This window comes from Bactrocera neohumeralis, chromosome 4, assembly GCF_024586455.1.
Source record: "Bactrocera neohumeralis isolate Rockhampton chromosome 4, APGP_CSIRO_Bneo_wtdbg2-racon-allhic-juicebox.fasta_v2, whole genome shotgun sequence".
Taxonomy (NCBI): Eukaryota; Metazoa; Arthropoda; class Insecta; order Diptera; family Tephritidae; genus Bactrocera; species Bactrocera neohumeralis.
This window is the reverse complement of record NC_065921.1, coordinates 48253283-48275585: the sequence shown is the minus strand read 5'-3', so window position 1 is coordinate 48275585 and position 22303 is coordinate 48253283. Positions and strand designations below refer to the sequence as shown.

The 22303-nt window shown below is 36.9% G+C and overlaps 1 protein-coding gene across 2 annotated transcripts in view; it reads left to right on the top strand.

Moving 5' to 3' along the window:
• LOC126754520 (protein CBFA2T1) overlaps positions 1-20811 on the top strand; it is a 71147-nt gene extending 50336 nt beyond the window's left edge. For both annotated transcript variants that reach the window (XM_050466575.1, XM_050466574.1), the window contains exons 3-9: positions 1494-1590; positions 17757-18412; positions 18496-18918; positions 18987-19343; positions 19405-19638; positions 19712-19819; positions 19917-20811. In XM_050466575.1, coding sequence (XP_050322532.1) covers positions 1494-1590; positions 17757-18412; positions 18496-18918; positions 18987-19343; positions 19405-19638; positions 19712-19819; positions 19917-20135 — 2094 coding nt within the window. In that variant the 3' untranslated portion in view covers positions 20136-20811. The remainder of the gene's footprint in view (positions 1-1493; positions 1591-17756; positions 18413-18495; positions 18919-18986; positions 19344-19404; positions 19639-19711; positions 19820-19916) is intronic.
• The last annotated feature ends 1492 nt before the right edge of the window (positions 20812-22303 follow it).

The following is a 22303-nucleotide window of genomic DNA, read 5'->3' as shown; positions in this document are numbered from 1 at the left end:
TCCAGCTGCAGCAACAGATGTTGTTAACTGGTCGTAGAATCTGCCAAGATACTACATACATAGTATGTATATTTCTATCAGAAACATGTAAATCTGTGTGTGCGTAGCTTTTGCTGACAACACTTGTTTTAATGCTTCGTATTGTTGATGCCAGCTGTTGCTTTATGTTGTTGCAATTGTAGTCGTGTTGTTGCTGTTTATTTGTGCTGCTGATTTTTTAGCAATCATGTCTAGCAGGGACTGTTGCTCCGCATTCAATGACTGAATGCTGATTTCATCGCCGGCATCGTTTATTTTAATCAGTCAGCAGCAGTTTGGCTAGTGGACAGCCAGAGGCAGTCCAAGTGGGCAGTAGATGGAGGCTTGGAAAGAGGCATTCACCAGCTGCCGCCAGCACTTACATATTTTTACATACATTAATATGCAGGAAAATAGCAGGCTACAACGCTTCAACAACTCACTCCGGACCGGCATGAACTCTGCCCACTGCTCCCAGTGAATATTGTTTTTGTCGATATTTTTTGCTTGGCGATGCAGATATTTTCCTTTGATTTTCATTGGAGAGCATAATTTGGGTTCCAGTGATGGAACCCCGCACAAATTATCCCCAAGGGGGTAAAATCACCCTGTCTCTTTATGGTCGATCATAACTTTACAATCAGTATGCATATGTACATATGTATGTAGTATATACACAACGTGAAACTGTACCAAAGCTATTTCATAGGTTATAAACGAACTAACTTCATTAGCGCAAACTAATGCCATTCTCCTTTCCGGAACCGACTATATTGGTTTTGCAACTGTAACATCACTGTCTTATATAATAATGCAAACTCGTCATTTTTTGCCTTCGTACGAAGTATTATCAACGTCTGCTTTAGCTCATTAATAGTCCTTGGTACTGATTTGCATGTCAGATAGCAATTTAACTATTAGAACTCCCTCGAAAGCGTAATTGTACTGTGGGAAAAGTATCATTTGTCATCAAACATGATTGTGTATAACTGTAGGATTTATTTAGAAAATCTAAATATAACTGGGTACTGGAATCAGGGTTATAAATACCTAAACTAAAATCAAATAGTAAATAAAATTAAGGAAACTGAAATAAATTCTATGGGATACTCTTAAAATATCGAAATTTAAAATGGGGACACATCAAAATACCGACAAATCAAAACACCGATAAATCAGAATACCGAAAGATCAAAATACCGACAATCCAAAATGTCGGCATGTGAAAAATATTTTATCTTGTCTGCCCTTATTTCTATCGAAGCACAGGAAGAGAATTCTACTGACTAAAAGTTATGATCCTGAGCGTGTTAGTGGCCGGAGGCCGAAGGCCGCAGGGCCTCGAACGAACAACGCCACCTTTTTTTGAATTTTTGACCTCGAATAAGCTTGCGTAATTTTATTTTACAGATCGTCTATAATTTTGGCTTTACTGTTATATAACATCGAGATAATAATGATCTTTTCGCTTGCAGATGGCTCTTGACGGCAAGACGATAATTAAAGAAGAAATTACTGATAAGGACGTCTATGAGGCTGCTGCATCCAATAATTCTAGTCGACGGAACAAAGGTTCGTATGACGTTTATGTAAACAGTTGCAATCCAATCAACATTCAAATTTTCTCAAAGAAATTCTTAAGGAATATGGTCACACATTAATTAAAAAATAAAAAAAAAAGTTTATTAGGTTAACTGGGGTTATTAGATAGAGCGTATGGCATGGGGTCGAATTGTTACGTGCGTGAACGTATCACTCGTCACGTAAAAGTGTGTATTTCGTATTATGACATACGTGATTGTAACGCTTCTATCGTAATCTGGCATGATGATGTTAATAAACGTATCCGTTCGTTCCAAATGTCATTCGAATAAAAAATGCCAATCGAAATAGACAAATTTACGGAAATGTGAGTAATTTTTTTTAATTTTGATTTTTTTATAATTTGTAGTAATAAATAACATAAACAAGAAACCAATAAAAGCAATATCTCATTAAAAATTAAAAAGAAATATTTATATGAACAAAATCCGCACTATTGTTTATCACCATCACTTTCACTAGAGCTCAAATAAAACAACAAAGTCGGATCCATTTAGATATTTAATTAGCTTTTGTTAGTTTATTGAAAATTGTGCAACAGTTTTGACAGTTCCACATCTATTGTGACCTAAAAATACGATCCAAAGCAATTCTTTAAACTAAACTATTTTTTTAAATTTAAAAACTATTGTGTATTGAAAATAAGCTTCTCTAAATAAGACCAACGCCAGTAACTTATGCAAGAACTTACTTAACCGAATACACTTAAAAAAATATTACAGCGTTTCCATGATCTTAGTAAATATTATCTGAAATTCCTATGTATAATAACGCCGATTAATTTGCCCATCGTGGGGCATTATTCTTAGCTATTTCATTAAATTATTCATTGGTTTGAAATCTGAAAAATCCGGTTAGGATTATGATTTAATACATAAGAAGTTCCGAATAGAGTGTGAAATAAATAAAAACAAAAGAAGGAAAGATAACCATATTGAATATACGTATTTATTTGTTTAATATCAAATTTAACAAAAGTAAAAGTTCTTAAATATTCTTATTAAACCATTTACGTGCATAAAAACGCATTACGCCAATGAAATGCTTCAATTGCCAAATGTAATTGTGCGAAAAGATGGAAATAACACGACCCGTGATTGTAAATATCAAACGGAAAAATAAAGAATGCTCTTCCACAGCTTAAGAAACCTGAGCACTGTTTGCAGCACAACAATAGATTATATCATAACAGATGAAGCGGTCAGTACAAATTTACTCTTTTCATATGGTACATTCATACAGATGTACATATGTATGTCCATATATGTGCATGGTTTTTTATGAATAGCATTATCATGAGAATTTCGCATAAAAAACAATTACGTAGCAATAAAGACTACACAGACAATGACAAAGCCCAAGAAAAGCAACGAGGGATTATTTGTGTACGATTTCTATTCCGAATTGTTTGGAAAAGCTCTCGTCGCCCACTTCACCGAACACTTCCGGCTCTGCTGGGAACGCAAACAGGTGTCTGCTGTGGTTGCTTGTGAGTTGTGTCATGCAAATTCTAAGAAAATACATGAACTGGAAAAATACACTCATTCACCTTATTCGCCCCAATCACCCATTCAGCACTTACTTAGTCAACGGAGCAAAGAATATTGCTCTATGATGGCGGTGGAAAGGTTATAGAGTAAACATACTTACATACATATGTATGTAATTTTACTTGTTTAAGAAAATGTTGGTAAAAAATTTGCAGTTGTCAGCCAAAGATTAATACATAAATGAAGCATTTCAATAAAACCAAACATTGATAAATTTATATCTGCCAGCTTTAATACAACTTGAGCTTCGATTGAAACAAAGTCATATAATATTTAAATTTGTTACTATCCAATTGGACGTTTTGCCTCATTAACAGTGAATTTTGTTTTAAAAAACTATTCTTTGTTGAAAAAATTTCAAAATCATTTAATATTATAAACAAAACTACAAATGTATACATTAAAATCAAACGTAATGATGAACTCGAATAAGCACGAAACGACGACATTTTGTTCCATTGGCTAACCATAAGAAAGTCTGCAACTACAGTATAAAGTATTTGGTTAGGCTTAATAGAGGCAAAATCCATACCTATAAAGTGAGACTTCAAGTTGACAACTTTCTACTAAGCATGCGGTATCCAACTATTTCATCATACCAGTCATCTAGTTTTGTGAAAACATTTCCCTAAAATTATTTCGATGTGCCACATTGGCAGATAAAATTCAGTTCCCTTCTGGTTCTCTCCACGTTAGTCTGTCGAAAACTTGGCAGTGAAGGAGAAAGTGTTTAGATGCTTCCACCTGATATGACTAGGCACCATGGTCTAAGGGAGTAGCAAAAGTTACCATTCACAGTACTTTCCTATCTCCCAAGTGTACGTTCACAATAAAACCACCATGGCAGAATCTGTTGAGTAAGGGTGGAAAGCGGTCGAAACGGGTTGCGCAAAACAAAAAACGCTGTAATAAAAATTTATCTATTATACTACTACAGTTTTATTTATACATACATATATGTATATGTACTATCTTCTACTTTGGTTATAGATTAATGTTTATTGCTTTTGACAACAAATTAAATTATACCATCTTGATGCAGATAAATATGGGGTATATTTTTAAGCGCCTTAATTAACATTTTAATGGATAAACTGGAAATTCATTTTTACAATTTGTGGACCAAAAAAATATTATTAGTATTATTAGTCAAAATAATTCTTTTGAATATTAAATTTTAAGAGATATGAATAGATAATTATAGAACCGATATTTCTTATAATTTAAGTATAAATTTTTAATCACAAATTTTATTTACGTTTTATATTTTATGATTTAGCGATGAAAATATGTGCAATATTTCATTAGACATCTCTTCATAAAAAAATTACCATTTTGTTACAAACTCTATGTTATATAATTAAAATTAAAAATATTTACATCTAATACATACACGCATATACATATGTAAGTATCTATGGTATACGACTGTTGGAGCAATCCGCCGGCAATCAGGAAATTGAGCGTTTGTACAATATTTTATTAACAACTCTTTACATACAAAAAATTACCATATTTTTACAAAGTAGTAAGTATAGTCTATAAGAAGTATAAATTATTTGCATCGTTATACAAAGTGCTTTCCAAAGTAAACAGGACTTAAAAAACACAACAAATGGTTTTCTTGGCACAATCAATTTATTTTATTCAAAACAGTCTCCTGCTTCAATACAGCTTTTTTCACGGTCCTAAAGCATGTCGAACTAGTGTTTTAGCTCGTTGTCTGGTATGGCCGCCATTATGGTGGTGCAAGCCTTTTGAATGGCGTCTACGTCTGCATAACGCTTTCCTTTCATGGGCAAAAGCATTTTTCCGAAAAGGAAGAAGTCGCACGGTGCCATATCAGGTAAATACGGGGAGTGGTTAATGGTTAAAATGTGATTTTTGATCATATAGTCGGTCGTAATCTGTCCTTCGAATGTTGGATTCTGAGCAATTTTTGGTCGTCAGTCAATTTGTGCGGAACAACCCGTGCACACACCTTTCGTAAGTCCAAATTTTCAGTCAAAATGCGATAAATCGATGTTTTGGAGATGTTCAATTTCATTTCCATGAATTTCAATGATGATTTCGGCTGATTTTTGATGAATTCACGCACAGTTTCGATGGAATTTCCGGTGACACGGATTTTGATTGGCCCACATGTTGATCGATATTTATGTCCTTACGACCACTTTGAAAACGTTGAAACCACTCATTCATCCTGCTACGGGATAGGCAATCATCGCTATAAACTTGTTTCATCAATTGAAACCTTTCGGTAAAAGTTTTACCAATTTTAAAACCAAATTTAATACCACAAACATACTGACACTTAAAACGCAATAACTTCACTTCCAGTCGATGATGTCATGAAATTCTCACTGGACAATCGATATAGGTAGCAGATTTTAACGCACCAATTGACTTATAGATGGCACCACCAGGAGGCACTAGATTCAAAAAGTCCTGTTTACTTTGGAAAACGCCTTGTAATATAAAATACGATATATTTATTTCTTTTCTAAAAAGTAGTTTAGAATTATCTTACGCAACCCTGTTAAGCCCGGCTATATAGCAATACTAACAAGAAATATGTATATTTTTAAATTAGGTTTAGACGATTTTCGATGCCGATGATGATGGTGATTATTGTGTCATCGAGATTTTACCTGATATAATTCAGTTATTATGAAAATGAATTTCGCAAATTCCTATATTTACTTAATATACCTAATACCCGATAATATAAGAATAAATAATAATTACATACTAATGTGATCAAATTGAAAGGTGAATTTTGTCCATTTAATCTCCTTCAAAGTAATCCCCTCCCGCTGCAATACACTTATGCCAACAAATTTTCCAGTCATCATAGCACTTGGAAAAATCCTCTGTCGTGATGGCCATCAGAGCCTTCTTCGATTCAGCTTTATATCCTCAAATGAGTCAAAATGGGGTCCTCGGAGTGATTATGTGAATTTGCTGAATAGCTAGAAGTTACACGAACATTAGTTGAAAGTAACCAATGCAATATAAGATGGTGCCTTATCGCACTTCTTTGTTCAATAAATTCGGACATAGTAAAAATCGAAGAATTCACTTTTAGAGCATCACAAAACGACGCGTACCTCAAATACTAATGAATATTTTGACGTAAAATTTAGCATAGATGTCAATAACAGTACTACCAACTTACATAAAAACAAGAAAAGACGTTAACTTCGGCTGCACCGAAGCTAATATACCCTTCACAGATGCATTTCTTTTAGTAACTATGTGTTCAGTTTATATGGAAGCTAAATGCTATAATAATCCGATCTAAACAATTTTTTCGGATATTGTATTATTACCTTAAGTAGTAATCCATGTACAATTTCGTGAAGATACCACGTCAAATGCGTAATTTTTTATACAGGCCCTTGATTCTGATAGTTCCGCTTGTATGGCAGTTTCTTCCAATATTACATTATTTCAATGAATAATAACTCATACCAAATTTCGTGAAGATATATCGTCAAATTAGGAGGTTTCCCAAGAAAGCATTTGATTCCGATCATTCAGCTTTTACGGCAGCTATATGCTATAGTTAACCGATCTGAACAATTGCTTCGGAGATTACATTGTTGCCTTAGAATATAATCTATACCAAATTTCGTGAATATTTCTTGTCAAATGTGAAAGTTTTCCATACTATATTTTAAAAACTGAGGGACTAGTTCGTATATATACAGACAGACGGACAGACGGACAGACAGACAGACAGACGGACATGGCTAAATCGACTCAGCTCAACATACTGATCATTTATATATATACTTTATAGGGTCCCCGACGCTTCCTTTTGGGTGTTACAAACTTCGTGACAAACTTAATATACCCTGTTCAGGGTATACAAATTTACCGATTCGAAAAACACGCGAAGTATAAATTAAAAATTCACCTTTCAATTTGATCACAGTAGTATAACCAATATTTTTGGGACCACTTTTTCATAAATTTTAACAGAATACACAATGCAATCATTTTTCGGTCAAATAGCGGTCTTCTTGGATGGCAATAGAAACTCAACCCCATACTCCCCTTGACATTTCTCTATGGGCATCTCTCAGCTGTGCCTTTGTTTACATTGTATCAGCTGATAGTTTCTCTAGTCCCCACTTACGATGCTAGGCCGACTTAGGCACTCTTGGCTCATCAGAGTGAGTTGGCTGTGGGGTATAAAATATTTGGCTATAAGTAAGCTATGAAAGAGCTTTGTGAAGTTGCATTCCGGCGAATTCAATATTTTGGTTTTGTTTAAAAAAAGTTGCAATAGTTTGCCAAACTGTTATAAATCCAACAGCTGCTTGCGATTATAAATGGTCATGGCGGCGTGTGTATGTACATATGTATGTATGTAATAAATGTCGCATGCGAAAACTGTACAAAACGGAATTGGTTACGTTGGTCATTGGCATAGTCGACGGTAAGAGTAAATTTGGGACAACTTTCATTGGCAACACCCGGCGTGCAACATATGCACTCACGCCATGCCGTTTAATCCACCCACGCACCATTTCGTAACATCGCCATTAGGCAAACATAAACTTTAATGATTTTTTATTTTTAAAAATTTTGAATGCTTCTACAAAGAAAAACAGAAACAGAATGGTTTAGTGCCAACAAGCAAAAATTTAGCAGAACTACTATGTACCAACTGTAGAAAAGTTTAGAAAACAGAACTTTTGCAGCATCGATCCCCACAAAACCCACAAAACTTGCCGCCGCACCCACAGCTCAACTAAATACATACATACGTTCTTTGAGGCAACAGCTGCCACTGTTGCGGCAATTGTAAGCTTCGTCATGAGTAGTGACGAAAAATAACAAGAACAATGTGTACAATAACATGAGAAGAAACTTTGTATGGCTCCAATCACCTCCAACTCAACGCTCCGTCTTTAAATGCGTATTTGCAGCAACTGTCCACTTGTGTTTGGTCATTTATGGGACACCACTTGTGCGCTCTTGGCTACCATCTTTCCCACCTTCTGACAGTTGTTATGATATTTAGTATTCGTAAATGCGAAGTTCCCAAATCTCATGCATTCGTTAAGCATGTGTAAATGTACCATGTGCATTAGGGTGCGCCGCCACTGGAGTGAATGTTGTATTTCACTTACGGAAGCTCGATGAATGAAAAATCAAAAAGTTGAATCACTGAGTTGAGTTCACTGAAACCGAATAAAAACTGCTTTCGAAACATTATGGCTTTGGAGAAAGCGATTATAGGACCTGATTAGTTCGTGTATGTACTGGATACAACTCACTACCTTTATTGTTGACTTTAAATATAAATTGTGGACAAGAGAGCTGCGTCCAAGGTTTGCGAGCAGAAAAATTGTGAATTGATGATGAATAATAATCGTAATATCTCTGTGTTTTGTAGTTCTTCACTCGAATCGAAATTCCTGTTTTAAGTGTGTTATGGCGACAACATAAGTATTCCCCGTAAATAATTAGGCAAAGTCTTTTAACCTTGAGTCACCAAGTGGAACTGAATAACTTTGGTTTTTCTGATTAGAACCTGGAATTAATTTATTTACTTGGAGTCATAGCCATGGAAGTTATCTCCATGTTTCCATGTCTAACAAGTTTGCCTATATGTATTCCAATTGTTTACTTAGTCTGCTTGTGAAAAGTATTTGTTAATCTATTGACAGTTCTTATATTGTCTAAAACAAAGGGGCCGTATTTAACATTTGTACAGTACCAACAAAAAGTATTAATGCAGCATATTCGTATGAGTCAAGAGAAGATTTACGTTCAACAAAACTCTTTATGACTAAAATGCTTTGCATTTGTAGAAGCTCCAAGCTAGTACCGCATTAGGGCTTTTGTTTAAAATGGTGGAAACCACTTACCTTCCTTTATGTGTTCATTTGTACACCAAAGTGATGGGGAGACGGACTGGAATGAAATGTGGAAACTATGCGTTGGTCAATTCCATGCAAAGACAAACATCTACATACATATTTTGTTGATACAAGGTTACATTTTCATTTTATGTGCCATCGAAATGTGTCCAAACTTTGCACAGCTGTGACCAACCAACGCTTTTGTTGTAAGACCGGCTGGTACCATACGCAAAACGGCTTTCATCAGCAACACTCCCAGCGGATCGCACGCTGGCAGGTCGACCCAGTCGAAGGAGTAGAGGAAAGCAGTACTCTCGTTAATATTCATCATGGCTGTTGGGAAATGTGTACGGGTGTTTCAAAGTGTGGTGAAAATGCGGTTGATACCAATGGGCACGATAGATTGCAATGGATGTAGGCGATGACAACGACAGCAATTTTTAAGGAGAGTTCTGTAGATTTTTCCAGCATTAGGTGCTAATAAAACATTTAGCTCAGGAATACATTCAATCTTATTGTGATTACTAAACAGCTGAAAAACGATTCAAAGCTGTTTTTTATTTCACCTATCTACTACTATTTCGTAATAGCAGATGTAATAATAAGAGCTGGATTGATCGTTTAGTGAATTACTTTTTGCGTTTTCTGGGCTAATTTTTTATACTAATGTATACATTTTTAATACCATCGGAAAGAAGAGATTTCAGGACTATAAGGCCGCCTCACATTTAAAAAAATGTTGAAGTTTTGACATGAGATTTTTTGATTGAAAATTAGGTTTTTTTCGATTTTAGGACAATACAAGGAGAAAAACTAAATATTTTATATTAAGAAAAGGCAATACTTTCGGGACATAAGAAATTAAGTTTCCAACAAAATTTATGAAAGCAATTTTTTTGTATAAATAAAAATAAAAAATTGGTTATGTGAAAATTCGAAGGGTTGCGAATATTGCCACAAACTGGTCTGTCCTCTTTTCCCGATCTCAGATCCTCCGTAAATTATTTTTAACTCCTGCAACCTGTTGCTACAGAGTATTATAGTTTTCTTCACCTAACGGTTGTACGTATCATCTACAACTAAGCGAGATAAATATGGGGTTCTATATACATATATAAATGATCAGGATGACGAGAAAAGTGGAAATCCCGTCCGTCTGTACGTGCAAACTGCAACTTGAGTAAAAATTGAGATATCTTTGTATGCGAGTTTCTTAGTACCAAAAAAATTACGAGCTCGTAGATGGGAGTAATCGGACCACTGCCACGCCCACAAAACGTCAATATCCAACAAATTTTAAAGTGCTATAACTGAGCATTAAATTTATATGTAAAACCTTAATTTGGAACAGGCGATAGCAGTAACAAGGGGCACTTTTGGGCAAAAAATTTTGTAAAAGTGGTCGTGGCCCCGCCTTCTAATAAGTTTATTGTATATAACTCTTAAACTCTTTTACCTTCAAGATGGTATGGGAAGGCTTTATGAGATCCGGTGTGAAAATTGGACGATGGACCTGGCACCGACCACTTTTCGGTGAAATCCCATATCTCCGGGCCCGATCCACCGATTTTGGCAAAATGTTGTACAAGAAATTCTTTTTATGTTTCTATGTCACTATGCGAAAATTGGTAAACTCGGACTACAACCACGCCTACTTCCCATATAACACAATTTTAAAATTCATCTGATTCTTTCACTTTCCAGTAGAGAAATCTAGAAGTAATTGATATAACGGGTTAAAACTTTGCACTAATAACACCTTTAAAGTATTCTAGCTTATGACTAAAAATTGTCTAAATCCAAACAATTCTGTTCAAGCCCCTGGGTACCGAATATGTGGACCCCAGTATCTATAGTTGACTTTTGACTGCAAACATCGGTCAATCTGTTAGATATACATATGAAATTCAGGGATAATCCTTTTCTGGCAATAGTAATTCTGTGTATCGAAAATGGGTTGTTCAGGTCAATACTTCCCTAGGCCACATACAACTATTTTAAAGATTTTCCAGGTGATTTTATGGTGGATATATCGACCAATATTTGAGTTATCTCAATGAAAATTACAGAACATGTTTTACTCACAACAGAGTATCTGTGAGGCTAAAATAGATAAAATTGGGCTGAAACTTTACCTACCCCCCATATATCTATTACTGGGATTTTCGAACATCCGGCTGATATTGCTCTATATGATTGATGATTGTACCATATTATAGGTGAGGTACCTTAATGATACCCAGTGAACATTTTTTTAGTATGTCGCATGATAATAGTTAAAAGTTAAAACCGGGTGGATACTACTCTAATTTGTCTGTTAATGTATGAGTTATGTAGAGTTTATGTATATACTATATATAATTTCTTACATTGATTCTTGCAAGTTACAAAAGTATAAAATGTTCGGTTGCACTCGAACTTAGCCTTTTCTTACCTTCCTTCTTCCTTTAATGTTTGTCAACTTTTCTTTCATTTCCGATGGGTTAAATCTACATGAATTTCTTTTCTTCTAATTTTCAAAGGTTTCTGCACTAGTCTAATATCAGAAGAGGTTCGTATTTATTTCTCTAAGATTTTCTTAAATATTAGTTCAAATTGGAAGAATAACTCTAGTGGTTTTGTTGCTCTAGAAATAAGAACGATTTGGATATAATGGGTTGTCAAAAAAGTCTTGCGGTATTTTTATTGAATTCTTTTTTTTTTTTTTTTTGAAATAGAAATGAATTTTTGATGACTCATGCCCCGCTCTTGATCGATGCTACGGCTACTACTATGCCGGTCTCTTTCGACCAATTCAGCGATTTTATCGCAACGTGGCGCATCTTCGACCATCTCTACACCAGAACGAAAACGTTGAAACCATCGTTGTGCGGTGGAAACGGAAACTGTATCAGGTCCATAAACTGCACAAATTTTATTGGCGGCTTGAGATGCATTTTTGCCTTAATCGTAGTAGTACTGTAAAATATGCCGTATTTTCTCTTTATTTTGCTCTATGTTTGCGACGCTATAACTCACGAACGACTTAAAAGAAACGACAATCAATTAAACACGTGTTAGCGCGTGAAATGAGCTTTCCAAAAAGGTATAGCATGACCCGATGCGACGAATAAAACTAGAACTACGCGCTTTCAGCGCCAACTAGCGAAAATACCGCAAGACTTTTTTGACAACCAATATATATTTGTACCCACAATTTATGAACTGATATTTTAAGATTTGCTCTCGTTTGTTTTTATTTCACATTACAAACTACATGATGAAGCCAAATAACAGGTATATTTATAATATCATTTTTTTTAAATAAGTACACATCAAAGTAAACGGAGAGATGTTTATCGAAAACGAATGTTATATCTCTCTTTATATTTTTTCAGTTGACAATTTCATTCTAAGGACCTACAGTAATCAGCCATGATAACTTTTTTCTATCACTCTTAGATACATTGGAACCTTCTCACACTTTCTCCCTATAATTCCCTAAATTATACGAAAATTTGTACAGATCCGTAACCATCTCACTACATTGTATTCTCTTTCTTTTTAGTATACTCAAATTTGTAACTTTCGACTACCAATACAAAGCTTTTCTAAGCTTCAATTTCGGGAACAGTCAGAACTTTGATAAAGTCTGTGTCTTTCATCAATTTGAGGATGGACAAATAGTCCATTTTTTAACCGTTCCATACTAAGGTTTCGAAATTTTCAACAAATGTTATTACAGCAATATCCTTCCACGTTCAACACTTTCTCAAATTGCTGTATAATTCCAAAATTAATCAGTCAGTAATAAATACCCGAGTTCTTTTTGAGAAAATGACTTTGGCGTAGATGTTTCTGAGAGCATGCGACTTTTGAGGCTCAAAGAGAGATTTTCATTGAGAAAAACTGAACATTTGGTATACTGTACCTTCAAACCTTCCGCATATTTTCCGTAAAGAAACTTAGAGTGGGAATCTCTTGAAGCTTGTATGCGAGAAAAAGGGTGCAAGGGTCCCTAAAATAGATACTAATGCTGATAAGCCTAAAATTTGTCAAAATATAAGAATTGCAAATATCACGAGAATAACAGCATATTCAATACTTTAATGAATAAATTCTCGATCTGTACACTTGAAACCATCAAAATTTGCAAAGATATAAATGACAACAATTGCTTTTTTTTGATTTTTGATCATTATAAACAAATAAAAACAACAGTTGTAAATGTTTCATGGATTTACACCATTAATAATGGCACACAGAAAAAATACTACTCCTGTGTACACTGCATTTTATACCAACTATTGCACTTCTAACCGTAAATTTAAAAGAGGTGTTAGATGTTTCCATAATTTTCAAAAACTACTCAGCATTTTATGAAGCAATAAAGTTGTTGAGAGGACTTGAGCCGTTGAAAACAAATTGTACATATTTGCAATGAATACATAATGAATTTTAAAAGGGATTGTTTTCCTTGTTGTTAGATACACAAATTCGTAGCGTACAATATGTAAAAGATTCAGGATGTAAGACTGGGTTAAATATTAAAGAGAGCATGCGAGTATTTGACGGCGTTTACAAAAAGCATTCATTCCGAAACCAAGTAAACAACCCGATTAAATAAAAGGCTAAAACAACGCTTAACTGTCACGAAAGCGAAGTCAAAAAGTATTCACAATAAAGAGAAAGTTCTTTTGAAATCCCATTCCTAAATAACGTTTTAACACACAATTCACATTTTTGAAATGAGTTCATAAAAAGTAGAATATATTCATGCGTCGAATTAATGGAAATATATTGAATGGCGGTAAACATCCTTCGGAAATAGCTGGCTTGTCAAACTTTTATAAAATTAAAACTCTCCGCATTTTTTGAAAAATGCCCATCGTCTCAAAGCATCTCCATGAAAAGTGCCGGAATGCGGCTAACTAACGGGAAAATCACCCTAACCATCATCTTTCATCTTGTTTGCACAGTCTAATAGAAATTCTTCGTACCTTAGCTGTGTTTGTAGTTGTGTACGCTTCTCACACAGGTGTTTGTTCAAGTTTGCTTACGGTCGTGTGGGCAGGATTGTTTGCGTATTTCTGCGGGACCGATAACGATGCTGCCAATGAAGCCAGCTAACGGCACAATATTTTCTGTGTGTATTTGTACGCGAGTGCGTTGCAATTCGACCAGCTATCGCAGCTTACAGTTAAACGTTCATATGTATATGTATGACCTTTACATACATACATACATATACAAGAATGACAAGGTAGTGTTCGCCAGAGCTGATGACAGTTCCTTACTGTTATCCCTTCAATCGCCGTTATATGCGTACCTCTCGAATGTGGGAGTTTGCTTTTGCGATAATAATTTGTGGATTCAGCTGCAACATCACTTACTCCGACATAGTCATTGTTGCTGAGGTAAATATTGATAATGGCAGCAGCAGTAGTAGCAGTAGCCTTATAGCAAGTAAGATGTATTGTACGATAATACATTGAACATGTGATAGTTGAGTTTAGCTAATTTAAATGTTCATATAATGGTTTTACAGAGAGACAAATTCAAAGTAGTTAGTTCAGAATTTTCTATAGAGAATTTTCATTTTGATAGAATTTTTCAATAGAGTTTCACATACTAAATGACGAAGATCATAATTAGATAAAAGTGTATTTTCACACCGGTAAGACATACAACTTCAGTCTATATTACAACTTATGTACATATGTATGTCCATACAAAATGAGTTCCAAAGTAAGATGATGGCGGCAACTATATGTCGACTGGTGCGTTAGAATCTGCTATCTTTATCGATTGTCCAGTGAATTTCATGACATTTCATTGGTTGGAAGTGATGTTTTGCGTTTTAAGTGTCAGTATGTTTATGTTATCGGTGCGAAAATGAGCTTCGAACAAGGAGCCAACATTAAATTTTGTTTTAAAATAGGTAAAACTTTTACAGAAACGTACATGGCGTAGATTGCCTATCCCGTAGCAGAGTGCATGAGTGGTTTCAACGTTTTCAAAGTGGTCGTGAGGACATAAATGATGATCAACATGTGGGCCAATCAAAATCCGTGATCACCGGAAATTCCATCGAAACTGTGCGTGAATTCATCAAAAATCAGCCGAAATCATAATTGAAATTCATGAAAACGGAATTGAACATCTCCAAAACATCGATTTATCGCATTTTGACCAAACATTTGGGCTTACGAAAGGTGTGTGAACGGTTTGTTCTGCACAGATTGACTGACGACCAAAAATTGCTCAGAATCCAACATTCGAAGGAAATCATTAACGAGGTCAAAAAGGACAAAAATTTCCTTTACAATATTATGACTGTTCTGTTCTGTTTTTTTAAGTCCTGTTTTCTTTGGATTGTACCTTGTATATAGCTGTGCTATCAAATATTACATATTATGTTAAAGCTGCTGAATTACCAAAATTTAGATAGATGTATGTAAGAAAATAGTAGATCTAAAACAAGTGAGTTGTAAAAATTTAGCTTTTCCTTTATGTGAGGCTCAACTCAAGCGTCTTTAACACCCAATATTCTCAGTTTTTTTAAATTTCTTTCATCCAATTGTAGGTGGCTGCGCACTGCTCACCAAGTTTTGTGACATGTCATTATTCAATATTTTTGGCGTATGTCGCTGCACGCTTTCCGAATTGATTCTGTGTCTCTTTCTCAGTTCCGTTTTGTTCGCACACTACTCGTTATTGTTGCAGCTATTGTTGTTTTAGCACGCTTCGTTTATCTCGATTTGGTTTGTTTGTACAGGAAATTGTCTTCTATCGACCATGTGAACGATTGAGCGCGCCAACCAAGCCCAGCTAACAGCACAAAAACAAACCCACATAATAACTCTGCGACAAAGTCGGTATATACATCGGTATGTACATATATTATGTATATTGTATTCACATCTACCTTAATAAACGTGCTCACATACATATGGTATATCTGTCTTATGGACATAACCCTATTTGAACAGATACACTCTCGTCCATGCGAATTGTGGGAAAGGGTTGATGTGTTGTCTATGCGTACGTCAGGGCAGCAGGTGGGCTCTGATGTGCAATCGACACATGCACACACAAAATCGAGTTGATGTGGTTGAGTGTCGACGAGTATGATGGATCATGTAGCCTGGGCTTTCGTTCCAACAATGCCATCATTGTTTCCATCAGTTATTTTATTCATACAAGTTTGTACATCAGTTTATAGAAGATGTCCTGTCACCATCGTTGCCTCGCCAGCTCTCTTATTTATTTAATAGCTTTTGGAAAGCTTCCACAGCCAAAGTAAACGATTTTCTAATTTTTACTCTAAATGTAATATATGTCTATGTGAATGTGATCTAAAATTTACATGTTATAAAGGAATTACATTTAAACACTAAAAATAATAAAATTTCGTTGGACATCAATCACTAAAAATTAAATAACAGCTAATTAAAATTGTATGTATATATTATATCTCAATACCTCCTTAGTTCTGCTTTTTTCTGCGAACCCTGTAGGCAATGTAGGAATGTCAAGTTAATATCTATTCAAACACGGTCATTGCCACTCCCTGTTTTTATGTTAAACTTGAGTTAATTGTTGTAGCTGCAAATTCTTTAAAGTTTTCCATGTCCGTACATGTGGCAGCAAAATGCAATCATGTATTTGGCAACAAATGTTGAAACACGTGTTTGCGCTTTCAACACCATCACTAACAACCAACAGCAGTACGGCAGAATCATCGACAAACGAGAATGACAGCAATTGCAACAAGAACACGAGCGATGAGAAAAACTCGTGTGCAAGTGCAATTTGTCCAGAATGTTACTAATTTATTTGCCATGTTCGGGAATGCCACACCACACCGAAGTTGCCCGTTGCCTGCTGCCCCTTGTCGCAATGTATAACAGTTAATGGCCGGCCAAAACTTCCCCATGCTCGTGTGGCACGCCATATTCCACAAAAGCACAATTCCCAATGTGTGGAAACCTTGCAGGACGTACTGTGGCATTGGTCAGTTGCCCTCGAGCCTCTGCTACTGAAGCAGGGGCAGATGACCGAGGCGAAAGTTGGCTGAAATTGTATTCTGTTTGTACTTGAATGTGCAATACAACAATGCGCAAGGCTGCAAAGCAACGAAGCGAAATGCCTTCTTCATGTTGCAGCTAATGCATTTATGATGTGTCGGCTGCTGACATGTCCTTTCGCATGCACTACCAGACAGCAACGCATTTATCCTTCGGGTCAGCAACAGTAGCAACAGCAGTCGAAACACAGCATAACTGAGCCGGCGTCAGTGACAGAAGCAATGTAACACAAATCTCGGCATTTGCGGTTGCGCAAACACACGAACTCCATGGCACAACAATGGAGGTACGGTTGGGCGGACATGACAATGGCAACTGCGTGTTTCAGGTGCTGCATATTTTGAACATGACAACCCGCCTGCAAGAAAAATCACTACAACAGGCAGCGCTCGCCCCTTACACCCACACATTTGACCATTTGACCAGCATTGGTGGTCACGCTACAGCCGCTGGCTACATTTCGTAACATTTTCGGTTGGTAGTTGAGCAGCAAAATGTTGTTGCCCTTAACAAGCATTTACCTTATGTTGATGTTGCGGTGCTTGCGGCACACTTGTCCAAATAGAACACATCTACCACACGCTAATTACAACAATGCTTATTCCTTTACAATTTCGGCTCTTCGTTCCCCATTGCAGCAAATTCTTCCTCCAACTCTTCTTCCGGCAAGGACTCGAGCAACAGCAACAACTCGTCGCAAACTAACGGCTGCACTGGTGCAAGTGGTAGCAGTGGGGTGAGCAACTCTAGTTCGATTTGTACGAATCCGAACGCTAACGGAGCGCGCAGTTGCCGCACCCCCGACTCCCCGGAGAGCGCACGTGCTATTGCACCACGTTCACCTATGTCACCACAACTGCATCATTCAAGCCTGGCCCCACCACCACCACGACCGAATCGTAATGCCAGCGCCTCACCGGTAGTGAATGGAGCAACCACCACCACATCACCGCCTCCACTCCCCACACCACCTACACAAGCGGCACTGGCCGCGGCCGCTGCTGCAGCTACTGCAGCTGCAGTGCATGCTGAGCAGGCACGACTACTCAGTAAGATACGTAAATTCCTTGGTTCTCTGGTACAGTTAGCGCAAGAGATTCATCCCGAAGTGAGCGATCGTGTGCGTGCGCTAGTGCTTTCACTGGTCAGTGGAGGCATAAGCATTGATGAGTTCCGCCTAACGCTGCAAGATGCCATCAATTTGCCATTGCGCCCGTATGTCATTCCATTACTCAAAAATCATATTTCCCTGCTGCAACGCGAGATCTCCGAATTAGCGCGTGCCAGTAATCAGGTAAGAGTTAGTTGCTTGTATAGTTTATAAAAGTCTAGGAATCTTATACACTTGATTCTAATTGCTTGATTGCTCATATTTAGACTACACTACAATACGTTACCACGAATGAGAATGTTGTAATGGAGTTTTCTCCACACGGGCCTTCTGCGGAATACAGTGACATGTTCGTACACATGGATGCTGCGCAGGCTGCTGCAGCGGCAGCCGTTGCCCAAGCTACAGCGTCCAACAGCGCCGGTACTACCAGCCTCGTCTTTAAGCGCCGAGCTTCGGACACTCTGATGGAACACCACAATGGAATACAAGACTGGAATGATTATATGGCCGCTTATCCACCTGCCAAGCGTGCTTTACACGCACATTCGGCTCACTTAAGCGCCGCATCTGCCGATGCACGTCTTGCATTTACCAGCCAACCAACCGTTTTTGATTACTCGGCGGCAGCTAGTAGCACGTCAGCAGTAACTCAATCCGAGAATAATTTCAACAGTCTTATGGAGAAGGTACAGTTGCGCAGTTATTTGAATTTAATTCGAAATGCTAGTCGTAACATGTATGTATTAATCTATAGGCAAATCACAGGGAAGATCGTGATCTGCGAGTTAATATCGTTGCTGAAAATGCAGCGCAACGACATCCTTCACGGGTTGGTCCCCCAAGCACAAGCACTAGTGGGGGTGCTGCCAGCAGCGTCAATACCACACTTGGCGGCGAAGAGGAATGGAAGAATATACACACCATGTTGAACTGTATCTCGGCAATGGTAGATAAGACAAAACGGGCAATTACCATATTGCAACAGCGGGGCGTAGAGCCCCAACAGCCCAACTACAGCGAAGTCACACCAGCATCACTGGCCGAAATACGACGTCAGACTGAAGAGAAGGTCGCTGAGTTCAAACGAAATGCCGAGGAAGCAGTCAACCAGGTAAATGTATACCCCTTAGCTGATCTCTCAGTTAAACCGAAATGTCCTTTTTTTGTTTTAGGTGAAACGTCAGGCGGTGATTGAAATACAGCGCGCAGTGGTAGCAGCTGAAACACGCGCATCAGAAGTGATGTCGCAGGAACGCTTGCGCATGGAAAAGTTTTTCGTCGAGATGAGTCGCCATTCAGGCGGTATCCACAATTCCAGTACAACTATCGCAGGTGTAGCAGCAGCAACGGTGCCAGCCGAACGTGAATTGGACAACAAGTCTCCGTCGATTACAGCCGGGCAAAATGTAAATTAATTGAATTAATATTTGAAAGACTTTAATTCATTATAACCTATGCATATTATTCTTTTGTGTTAAGGCTTGCTGGAATTGTGGACGTAAAGCAACCGAAACTTGTTCTGGCTGCAATTTAGCCCGTTATTGTGGCGCTTTCTGCCAGCACAAGGATTGGGAACACCATCACCAGGTAATTTTAAAACCTATGTAGGACTATATAGACTACTTTGGACTATACATATGATATTTTAACTGTATTTTTTCGCGTGTTTTATGCTATTTGATAGATTTGCGGCACCACGCGATCATCTGACCTTTCTGCTAAACACAGTGTGTCCCAGGGGATCCCACTTACGGCGAACATGCGCGGATCCATCTCAAGATCTCCGCCCAATCAGCCGCAGTCATCACAGTCAACGTCTCAAGTGCCGCAGCCGCAGAACTCAGGCAGCGGCAGTGTTGCGCCACCCAGTTCACTCGTGGCGAACGGGGTCAGCTCCAAATGACGCATTCGCATGATGAAACCGAAGAAAAAGTACTTGTGCTAGTCAAATTAAACTAAAAATTAAAATATGCATAAATTAATTAGAATTAACTACAATATAAACTACATTTATTGATACTATGTATAAAAATCTGCGAAAAATTACAAATGAGAACTTGAGAACGACATTGAAACGCTAAAAATAAAAGTAATTTTATTACATCAGCCCAACAATATCAAAACCATAATCAAAATAGACTTTAAAAATTTATTATATAATATAATGTAATAGAGGAGATACAATTTTAACGTTTGGTATTCACTTATACAATTGCAGACTTCAAATGTTATTGAACCGTTTTATGCACAGATACTAAATATATCACAATATGAGAGCACCCCTAGAGCAATGTAGAAGCTCACTTTGATTTCAATGGTTGAAAATTTAAAATATTCTCCGTCATTGACTCAAGAAAGTTAAAAATTTGTAAACCGATTTAAAATATAGTAGAACTAATATTAAAGTAATTAATCTGAGAGTGAAAAACCAAAAACTAGAAAACAAAAGAAATATACGGTAATTTTAGTAATTTATTTATTACGTATTATAAACAGATTTTAATAATCTTAAATGTATTAATTTATGTTACTGCTCAATAAAATAAATAAATTTGAAAAGCTAACTAATTGACTGTAAATGCAGACACACTTTTACCTTTTCAATAAAAGAGAAAAAAGGTGAGTACGAATACATATATAAACAAGTAAGGAAGAGCTAAGTTCGGGTGCAACCGAACATTTTATACTCTTGCAACTTGCAAGAATCAAAGCCAAGGAAATACTTTAAGGTCTAAAACCAATCAGATAGAGTAAAGTCAGTCGGATGTCAAAAAATTCTAATATTAGTTATATAGGGGCTAGGCCAACTTTTCGCTCAAATTTATCTATTTTAAGCACAAAGATATACTGTTATCAGTTAAATTCGCTATCCTATTTTCATCGGGATAACTCACATATTAGCCGATATATACGGTACAAAGTCACCCCGAAGTTGGAAAATCTTTATGTTAAGTATATGGGGGCGAAGGGAAGTATTGGTCCAATTCAACCCATCTTTGATATTATTCGTGCAAAGCTTCATCCTGTTATATTAATTGCTTCTTGATTTATGTACTGGAAACTGGACCAATCAAGTGGAATTAAAATTGTGCTATATGATTTCCATTTTCACAGTATGACATAAGCACGTAAAAAGAATGCCTCGTACTAAATTTAGTCGGAATCGGTTGATCGTGTTTCCAGATATGGGAATTCGCCGTGCCACGCACATCGTCCAATTTTCACACCGGCTCTCAAAAAGCTCTCTCATACCACCTCGGTGGTAATATTTAATGTCTTATTTATTTATCGCGCGCAGTTTTTAACACTATCGTTATATGGGGAGTGAGCGGGGTTATCCTCCGATTTCATCCATTTTCACACTGTCGAAAGAAATTCTTATAAAATTTGCATTCAACAAATTTGGTTGTTGTAGCTTAAGTAGTTTAGGAGATATGTACATTAAACTTGTTAGAGTGCGGGGCCACGCTCACTTTTTCAAAAGATTTTGACCACAAGTGCCCCTTGCTACTGCGATCCTCTATACTAAATTACAGCTTTATATTATAATTATAGTACTTCATATGTTTTTGGTTAATTTTTGTTTGTATTAAGGAACCCACACACCAAGTTTAATCGAGATATCTCAATTTTTACTCAAGTTACAGCTTGCATTGACGGAAATAACTATAACTTCATAACATCATTATACGACCATGTTGCACATGCAGGAGATAGTAAAAGTAAATTAAAAACAAAAAAGACAACGTCTGCTCAACGTCTCTTAAGCATTGAAAGTCGTGGAATATATCCCGTCTCATCCGGCTGAAGGCTGAGCATTCCCAAAAGTAATGTTTCAGTGTCTCATCATCTTCCGCGGATGCTGTGCATTCCGTCGAATCCACTTTCCATTTTCTGAAGGTGGGTTCCTTAAGGTAATGTAGCTTTTTTGTTTGTCCACCATCAACACTACCCCAAAGTAATTCTTTAGTATGCCCTGTGTTGCTAGTTTTCCAAGACCTGCTCCTTTAGGATATATTGCTTCAAACAGCCTTTCAACTAGTTGAGCAGGTCAACTCGTCTGTCTTATTG